Source organism: Amblyomma mixtum, chromosome 3 (genome assembly GCF_055824585.1).
Source record: "Amblyomma mixtum isolate Tamu chromosome 3, ASM5582458v1, whole genome shotgun sequence".
Taxonomy (NCBI): domain Eukaryota; kingdom Metazoa; phylum Arthropoda; class Arachnida; order Ixodida; family Ixodidae; genus Amblyomma; species Amblyomma mixtum.
Genome location: NC_143014.1, coordinates 46,800,804 through 46,810,616, shown reverse-complemented (window position 1 = coordinate 46,810,616; position 9,813 = coordinate 46,800,804). Strand labels below are relative to the sequence as shown.

Genomic DNA, 9,813 nt, shown 5'->3' with positions numbered 1-9,813 from the left:
GCGCAGGAATTGACAATAACGAAAGGTACGAGTGTTTTTTTGGTAGTTTCAGTATGCCAGCGTGGGCTGGCTGTTCTGCGTACGCATGGCAGTCGGTTGTGTGCGCAGTTAAACTGGTTTAACGCGGTGGTCATTATATATTAGTTGTTTTTTTCGCTGCACTACGAAAGCAACGAAGGCCTGAGCTTGAACAGAATGATGGATGTATTTTATAGCAGACTGTCCATACATGCAATCGTGCGTACAGCATACGCGTAGAGAGCCTACTGTTTACATTATTTTCGTTGTACTTCATGCGAAAACACGCTACGAAGCAGAACAGCCGAGTTGGTCTTGCGATGATGCAATACAATCAGCGGTGTTGCTGTGAAATAGTGTAAGAAGCGAATTTACACAGCGACTGCCGTGAAGCAAACGAGCAGGGGGAGAAATTAGGAACCGGAAGTAGCGGTAGCAGACGACTTCCCCATGAGCCTCCGCGCTGAATCTGGAAACGCACCTCACCCATTCGACCGGCGCGGACGGGATCGAACCCGCGTCTTTCGGGTCAGTAGCCAAGAACCTAACCTCGGAGCGAACGCGGCGGCGCAAGAAGCACCAAGTAGCCCCATCCGTTACCCTGTTAACTATGACAACTGCCTTCCACTTAGGTCACAGCAACAAAGTTCTTAGCGTGCATCATCCAGACCAGACGGTGTTCATACGAACGACTCGGCCAGTTAGCGCACACACAGCTTTACATACCCACGCCCTTCGCAATGACACCGAAGGCAAGACCTAACCAGACCTAGTCACCAGTCCGCAAGTTACTACCGCTGCATTTACCTTGCTACTAACACACTATGATCGTCATGAAAATGCTCTAAGCAAGTCAGTCACCCCTCGATCGCATAACCTTGCCTCTTCGCCACAGCCGCAACGAACCTTGCCGCAACCACGACTTCCTACACTTCCGATTCTTCTGATGCAGCAATAGGCCCGCAGTTAAGGGACAGCGGGTATGAGACGAAATAAGGTACCAAAATGTAAAATATGAGTTTTTGCTCTGTATGTACTTACTTTTAAAATATTAAAAGAAAAATAAATTTCTTGTTATTTCTTTTTATATAAAATCAACCTTTGATTTATCGACCAATGGTGACAGGAGCGGCGATGGATGTAAACATGGCCGATTAGTAATGCTGTTTTTTGAAGTGCAATATTGGAGCTGCCTCTATTTTCTCGCGTCATCATGATGTTTTGGTTAACATAGGCAGGTGATGTGTGCGACCAAGTCATCTACTGATGGTCCAGCCGACAGCGACGGAGCTTTTCGCTACAAGTCTGGTAAAGATCTTTTGTATGATGAGGAGCAAGCGTAGAGTTCTGCTCTAGCCTAACGGTACTACATGTCAGATCGATCTTTCGGGCTCTGATTTGCCTTCCTGTGCTGAAAGGTGCACTGCCCATTTAACAGGCTGTGTGGAACGAGTAGTACCCGAAGTGTCTGTCTGCTTTTTTCGCTCTGTGCAGTTGTCGTGGTTTTAAGCATATCGTGCTTATATTTTGAGTTGACAGCGGTGTGCGCTCACTACAACTTGCACATTGAGAAAAAAAAAAAGTATGCAGAAGCGACTCGCCACTTCACAGGTTTGAAACCGCCTAGAATAATCAACAACGAAGAAACTGTTACAGAATGAAGCCATTGTAAGCTGTGATACCTCCGAGTTCAGAGGTTGTGGGGCCGCATTACTGTACCGTTACACACTGCTACCGCATCCCGTTCTCTTCAGCTGTTTTGAGGGTAGCATCTGTCGCTACATTGCTTCTATGTGTTGCACCTGTCCTTGACACACGTTTCGTATTATGTTGTTTTGTTCTTCAGCACTGTAGTTTGAGAGTTTACAGTTAGCGCTGGTGTGGTAAACTTAGCCACCAGATTCAGCTGTCGCAAAGAAAATGAACGGAAAGCGTGATCAGAAATGAAGTCAACACGCTGTGGGTTTTTACGCTTGCGAAGCGAGGATATTGAAGCGTATTTATTATTTTAAGCTCAAAGTCTGTGTTGTGCCGCATATTGAAGCTCGCAGCGAAATCAACTGGGTGCCGTAGTCTGTTTATATATGCGTCGTCATCTGTGCAAACTATGCGAGCACATTTAAGGTAGAAAATGCTTCAAAGGTATGTCAGTCTTGCAGTACTTTAAAATATTTGGTATAAACTTAGTCGCTTTGGGACGTTAAACCCCATAAACCAACCAAGCAACCTAATGCAGTGTAGTTCTTTAACTTTTCACTCAGAGCTTGACATTTTTTACTGTTCTTGTAGAAGGAAAATCTCTTGCGATGGCACACAGCATTTTTATGTTGCAAATAATGTTTGTGCTAACACTGGGTAACGTTTTATTCCTTAAGTGTTTAATCTGCCTTGTCCAACATTAAAGCAATGCCGCCGATTTTGGCTTCTTTTTAGGGCCCTCAAGGATGATGGAGGGAGCACATGAATTACTACCCCTTTTGCAGGAGAGGCTCATCATATTACCTGGTTAGTGCTTTTCGTTAGCTTCTTTTTTGTAAACAATCGTTGTAAGACTTTGCAATGACTTATCAAGAGTCTACACTGCAATGTGCATGCAGCCTGTTGTATTGAATGTTAGCAAAACTTCCTTTTTGGCTCAGAAGGGTTCTGTTGAAAGTAGTGTTTTCATTTTCCTGGAACATTTGAGCTATGTAAAAAGTCTCATTTTTTGGGACTTTTTGCAAAAGAAGTAAATGCATTTTTTTGTGATATGGTAAAGCAAGAAAAAGAAAATGCTAACATCCATGGCTGCTAGCTTTGTGAAGTAAAATGTTTGTAGCACTATGAGTAACATTTGCAAATATCTCAGATTATTGCTTATGGGGGGGCTTCTGGAAGCTGTTGTTTGTTGCGTGCTATGTTCGGTGGCATTGTCTTGTAGTTTAGATTCATTGGTGAAGAAAATTGGACAAGTTGGTATAGATTCATCGTGGACAACAGTTTGGTGGAACACAGAGAAAAGGGAATAAATGATACCGAATAAGCGTTGTTTGTTTCCCTTTGTTCCTTTATATCTGTGTTTCACTGTGCTGTTGTCCACCATGAATACTTTGGTTCACTTGCCTCTCGTACGCATTCATTGTTGGCTTGCATGTTGCCCATTACTTGAGAAAAAAAAATCATAGTGGTTTTATTTGCTGCTTACTTTGCTCATTTATATGTGTTGAAAAAAATTGCAAATTGGTCTGTGAAAGTGTAGCTCAACAGATGCCTGGACTTAAGATTTGTGATTCTCTTGTACTGTGCATGCCTTTCATGTTGTTTTACACATGCCAAGAGTTTTTTTTTTTTTAAAATTGCCTACGTGCTTTACAGTGGTGCAAAGCATGTAGGCAGTTTTTTTTTTTTGGGGGGGGGGGATTGAGCTTCAGAGCGCATGGCAAGTACTACTGTTTGTGGAATAGGGTGCTACAAAAAGAGTACATTTTTTTTCACGGCCTTGGTATGTAGCCTATATTTGAAAGGTGCACTTGGTTGACTCATGCAGATATGCGCTGCACTAATCTGTTTTATAATTTACAACTAGGCAGTGGAAAATTTTTTTCACAGATCCTGTGCTTTTTATTAACTTTGGTATTGACTTTACTGATTATATAGCTCACTCAGTGCCACAGGAATGACTGTATTGTGGTCATGTTAAAAGCAGGAAAATTTTCGGTCGTAAATGCCCTGTTGGTTTCCAAATCTGAATTTTGTAGTGTCATAATGAAGTTAATGAATTACGCTGATGCGTACAGTGTCCATTGCATTTCCTTGAGGGTTGGGACAGGGCAGACGCTCCAGGTGCTTACATTCAGCTATGCTTCTTGTAAACTTACCACTGTGCCCAACCTTTATGTAGAGTCATACTGCAGCATGACTTGCGTAATCAGGCACATGGTAGCAGCAGGTGAGCAACATATGCGACAAATCTGCATGTCACTTTACCCACCAATAGTACGTTGTCTTCTTGGTTTCCATACTTAGCTGAACCTTCTTGTAGCTAGCACTGATGTAGCAAACTGTTTTAGTGTTGTCATCGGCCGAGTTAAGTCCACTGCACGACAGAGACCTCTCCCAGTGATATCCAGTTAGCCCTATCCTATGCCAGCCATGGCCACCCTATCCCAGTTATTTTTCTCAAGCTCATCACTTTGTCTTAGTTTCTGCCATGCTTGATTATAGTTCCACTCCCTTTGTACCTGTACTCTCTCTCTTCACTATGAACAAGCTTTTTCTTCCAATGCTGATTCTGCTTAGCTTTGCTTGGTGCCTATGTATACGCTGGTTCTTTCTTTGCTTTTCAGTATCAGCCCTGCCTTGCAATTTTGCAAATTTGTTTCTCTTTCTGCAGTTCCTTTGTGGCACACTGTAACTGATTGCAAACCTTGCTGGTTTTGTTCGCAAGGAGTGTGTGGTGAAGGCTGGTTGGTACAGCATGATTTAAAACATCTCTTATCTGTTTCTCACCTCCTATGCAGTTTTTATGTTTTAAGTCATTATTCCTGTTTTCTCGGGCACCGGAATGGCCCAGTGGTTATGGTGCTCGGCTGCTATCCTGACAGACGCGGGTTTGATCCCAGCTGTGGGGGTCAAATTTCAGTGGAGGAGAAATCCTAGAGGCCCGTGTGCTGTGCGATGTCAGTGCACACTAAAGAACCCCAGGTGGTCGAAATTCTCTGGAGCCCTTCACTACATTGAATAAGGACTTTTGTCGGGGCTATTTGGTGCATATCTTAAGTGACGGAAACCACCGCGCGAAAAGAATGAAGACAGGAAGGAATACACCAGACAGGACGGGCACTTTTTTTCCACCTCCACTACAGCGCCCCTCCATAGCCTGAGTCGCTTTCAGACGTTAAACCCCATAAAACAAAATAAACCAGACGTTTTCCTGTGCTTTTGATTGTGTTGTAGCATTTCCTCTGCCTTTTTTCCTGATTCAGCTGATGGCCTTGCAAACCCCACAGATTACAAATAGACTAAAAGTGCAAGGTCATCGTAAATATTTAGCGTGGTTCCTGTCCTGTCTTACGTAATGTTCCTTTGGATTTTGTGCATGAGGATTTAGACATGTCTATAAATATATGCGCTTTTGTTTCAATAAAATCGATAGGGTAGTGCTTGTGTGTGTCCTCTGTATCATGCATGTCATCTTGTTCCAGCTATGCTGTTACAACTATTATGGCTCTGGTAGGGCACGAGTCATCTGTTCTGAGCACTCAGATGTGACACTCATGTCCATTCCTTTTCATAACTTTAATCCGGATGTCATCCACTCACGTCAGTTATCTAATCCATGCTAGTCTCCTCTGTCTCTTAATTTGACATCGGATCGTTTACCTTCTGATCACTCACTGTGCTGTTCTAATTTCATTTCATGCTTTCCTGGTAACTTTTGATGTTGTTCACACTACCCTTAAAGTGGATTAAAGTGTTGGCATTCCTCCATCTCTCGTAATGTACTTGAGGTGTTCAGGCACTATATTTGGAGGTTGCAGGCTTTCTCCGCAGAATATTTGTGTCACATTGCAATGTGAAGTTTTATTAGTGGTGCTTTGTTTTAATTGGTTCTCTGGAGCTATAATGCAGTCTTTTGAACATTTGTATTTTTAAAGAAATAAATGGGCACACTATTGCTATCATTTGTTAACAGCCACTGCAACTAAAAAGACTACGACTGCCCAGATACTTATTTATCCCGAGGTGAAGGGTACATAGACCTTTTCACATTTGCCTTTTTGAGCGCAGCCATATTTCAACGGGGCTGTGCCAGCAGCTTTCTGACTGGTGGATTTTATACAGGTATCTACTGCGCATGCGCAGTGCAGTCCAACACACACATGCTATCAGTCAAGCTGAAACAGTGGAAAGGTCTATACTCTAGTCCATCTTCCTGCATTAACATATTCAAACAATCTGGTTGTCGATTTGTGTGCTTTAGTTCTTGGGCCTACTTTTATTGTGTCGGTTGGATAGAATATTTACATTTTAGGAATAATTTCACCACCGAAGCACAACTGCTTTATTTTAAAGGAGTATAAACACCTAGTTTTTGATTATGTGTTTTCTTTTCTGGTTTGGTTTATGGGGTTTAATGTCCCAAAGCGACTGAGGCTATGAGAGACGCCGTAGTGGAGGGCTCCGAAAATTTCGACCACCTGGGGTTCTTTAACGTGCACTGACATCGCACAGTACACGGGCCTCGAATTTCTCCTCCAAAGAAATTCAACCGCCGCGGCCGGGATCGAACCCGCGTCTTTTGGGTCAGCAGCCGAGCACCATAACCACTGAGCCACCGTGGCGGCTGTTTTCTTTTCTGTAATAATTTGTAAGACGATAGTATATCTGGATCACCACATGGTAGTTGCCTATGACTGCTTAATAATGTAAGATCTAATTTCTTCTCTTACCTGTTTTGTTTTCATTCTCTGCAATGTTTAATTAAAGCCAACCTACCTCAAGAGCTGGAATCATGAGTGAAGAAGCAGCGATTATATTGCAGTTTTTTGTGTGCACTGTATTTGTTATGCCTTGTGTGACCTACCATATTTTCTGGTGTATAAGACGCACCCCCAAAAAATGCAGGCTTTCAGCGAAAAAGTTGCTAGTAAAGATGCATCCTTGTGTAAGGGCACCTCAGTTTACCTAGTTAGGGCAGTGAGACTTGACTATACATGCTTGCACGACCATCTCGAAATGCTCCATACCTGTGAGAAGACTCCTTATGCAGCATGAAAAGTGAGTAGGTTTATGCTGGCTTGTCTTGGAAGTGTGGGCGGGCAAGAAGTGCAGATGTCGCCATCTTTTGGCATTTCATATTACTAATGCTTGGGACCTCTGAGACAGCCAAGGGTTTCTTAATCGCGGAAGTCGTTGCTGCCGTTTCACGATGAAGTTCACCTGTGAATGTTGCATGCGGAGGTCCCCGTATTGAAGTAAAGCTGTGTTAAAACCGCGTGATCATTTTTTTTTCTCTTTTTGTATGGCTCATTTCATCATAGCTAAAGTGCAGCACTTACGGCCGCCCATTTTAAACGGTGATTGAACATCAACCCGCATTATTTCCCCACTCGCAAAAAAACGAAGAAAAAAATACATATCAGATGCACCGTTGTATAGGACGCACTAGCAAAATTTAAAAAAAAAAAAGCCGATTGTTATACACAGGAAAATATGGTATATTGACCTTTGACGTCATCGGTTTGATATTGAAACTGAAACCGAAACAGGTGAGAGGAGAAATTCAGTAAGAAGAAAACATGCAACCTAAATTTGGTGTCGAGGCTACTTTAACTCCAAAGGACTTCAAATGGCTTGTGTTTTGTTTGGGTTGTCTTTTTTTTTTAGGGTTGCGGGGGGGGGGGATGGATTAAGGAGGTGTATTGGAGTGGTTCTAATTTTAGTATTGTTTGTAAATTGAGGTTGAAGGTTTTTGTGGCTTGTTACTTTCTGCTGATAGGATTGGTAAGAGTGTCTTTGTGGTGCCTAGCTGTGAGCAACTTCAATACCCCCAGTGTGTTGGTCATCCCTTTCCTGCTTGTTTCCAGGTGGCCGAGACCTTCGAGGAGGTCCAGTCCTTACCTTCCCAGCTGGGTCTAGACCGGATCGGCTAAAACCGGAAGAAATGCGCAAGGTTTTAACCTACCTGTCTAGCATTCCTTGGTAAGCTCGATGCAACATAGTGTCCATCCACAGTTCGTACTTGTTTGAAAAGTGCTCTGTCTGTATCCTAACACTGTATGGCATGCTTTCTTTCAGTGAGGAAGCTAGAGAACTCGGCTTCTCAGTAGTGATTGACATGCGAGGAGCTACTTGGTCTACAGTGAAACCCATTCTAAAAGTCCTTCAGGCATGTGTGATCCATCATAACCTGTAGTTGTAAAAATACAGTGCATGGTTTGCCTTGTCAGTGTTTACTACTTCTGTTACTACTGAACAGAGTTGTTTGAATATCCCAGCTGCACAATATATGTTAGATCATTGAAATGGCCTTTCGTGCTTTTATGCATTTGCTTATTGTAATGTACTATAGGGGACAGAATTCTCCAGCATGTGCGACAAGCGATTTTGGATAATAGGTGCCATGTTTGTTAGCGATCACCTGCTGTCACTAGCTGAGAACATAGCACGCGAGTCCGACTTTCACCTCGACAGGTATGGTCTCCAGCCCGCGGCCAATTACAAAGCTATTAGCTTCCGTTCCTGATGGCGCGTCCTGGAGACTTTGGTCCCCGACAGTACATTGGCATGTTTCTCTCTTCCTGTTTTCAGGAGTACTTTCCTGCAAAGATTCATGCGGCGTACATAATAAAGCCAGAAAACTTCTGGCAGAAGCAGAGAACAAGCATGGGCAGTTCAAAATACAAATTTGAGGTTTGTAATCTTTTGCCTCAGTTATGAATTTTGGACTGTTTCGGTTATGTTTTTAGTCTTGTTCAGTGTACTTGGTACTCTCTTGAATACAGTGTTGAATATATAACTGGTGTCTCTATAAAGAGACAGCTTGTTGTTTACTCTATTTTCTCGAGGTCATCACAACAAGCATGTTTTTTCTCAAGAGATGTGACGTGAAGACTGCGAAGGTTATTTTGCTTTGAATCTAAGAAAAATGTTTGGCAAAGCATCTTGTAATAGCTTTTAAAATGCTAGCTAATGTAGTTTATGAAACACTAGACATTCAGAGCTGCATCTGTTCTGGTTGATTGGTGTTTGATGCTTGATGCTGTAGATAGTACAAGTAATGTACTGCACATATGTTATATTTTGTATTGTGAGTGAAAGTTCCTGTTTGCTGCTTTTTAATTCAAATATACATGTTAGGCTCTAAAGATTTTTTGTAAAACGTGTATAATTTCTTGCAGACTAATTTGATCTCCCCAGAAGCACTCTCAAGATACATTGATCCATCACAACTAACAGCAGATCTGGATGGGACGTTACCCTATGACCATGGCCAGTGGCTGGAACTTAGAATGGTGAGAGGGCTTTCTTAATCACTTCACACCAAAACCCGCCACTGGTTGAATTGGCATTTGCTGTGGTGCATGTACTGTAAACTTGGATGAGCGCATCAAAAAAGAACGGCGGCGTTATCTTTGTACCTTATCTTTGTGTTTGTCCAGGTATGCTTTGTGCTGTCTAGCTTTGCTTGGACTTTACCTTCAGGGTTGTCTTCTGGTGACTTCTGATTCTTTTAGTACGCATTTCACATGGGTGTGTAGTGCCTTGAAACATTTTCTTGCTGCAAGAAATTCTGGTTTTTGTCTGTTATCATGCCTGACAAGAAATCTAGTTGTGCTTACTGGCAAGGTTCATTCATTGCATTCTTCAACATTTCAACATATGCCAAGGAACTCCCCCCTCCTTGTCACAGTCTGTCATTACAAGCATAACAATCCGCCTTTTTCACAAGATGTGGCGCCCTCTGGGGAGTGGGCAAAAACTGGTTGAAAACCATGCACACGCCATGTACCGAGAGGGCTACAATCGGGAGCACGAAAGCTGCCGCTCCTAGTGAAGCGTCTGTAATCGGAAAAAGGAAGGCAGCAGGGAACCGCTTGTCTGAAGCAAAACTGGTTCAGAAGCAGACGTAGATAGCTTTTCCCATCGCATGTGCAGTAGGCGCTGCCGATTTTCAACCAGTGGAGGTGGAGGAGGAGAGGTGTGCATATGCAGAGCGGCCTTGTGAAAAAAGGCAGATTGTTTGGTGTTGCTTGTGAATGGACCCTGTGGGCTTTTTGCTGTTTGGTTCACTTTTGTACACATTTGTTTTCT

At 42.9% G+C, this 9,813-nt stretch overlaps 1 protein-coding gene across 14 annotated transcripts in view; it reads left to right on the top strand.

The window, feature by feature from the left end:
- Window positions 1-1,135: 1,135 nt before the first annotated feature.
- The window catches only part of trio (trio Rho guanine nucleotide exchange factor), a 252,378-nt gene continuing 243,700 nt past the window's right edge, over window positions 1,136-9,813 (top strand). For 10 of the 14 annotated variants that reach the window (XR_016290205.1, XR_016290206.1, XM_089579067.1 and 7 more), the window contains exons 1-6: window positions 1,137-1,326; window positions 2,452-2,523; window positions 7,587-7,701; window positions 7,798-7,888; window positions 8,311-8,412; window positions 8,901-9,014. Coding sequence is in view for 12 of the 14 variants with exons in the window: in XM_089579067.1 (XP_089435193.1) it covers window positions 1,260-1,326; window positions 2,452-2,523; window positions 7,587-7,701; window positions 7,798-7,888; window positions 8,311-8,412; window positions 8,901-9,014 (561 nt within the window). In the remaining 2 variants the exon portion in view is untranslated. Of the gene's footprint in view, window positions 1,327-2,451; window positions 2,524-4,390; window positions 4,464-7,586; window positions 7,702-7,797; window positions 7,889-8,310; window positions 8,413-8,900; window positions 9,015-9,813 lie in introns of those variants that run through there. The other 4 variants (XM_089579062.1, XM_089579071.1, XM_089579068.1 and 1 more) reach the window with 4 other exon arrangements.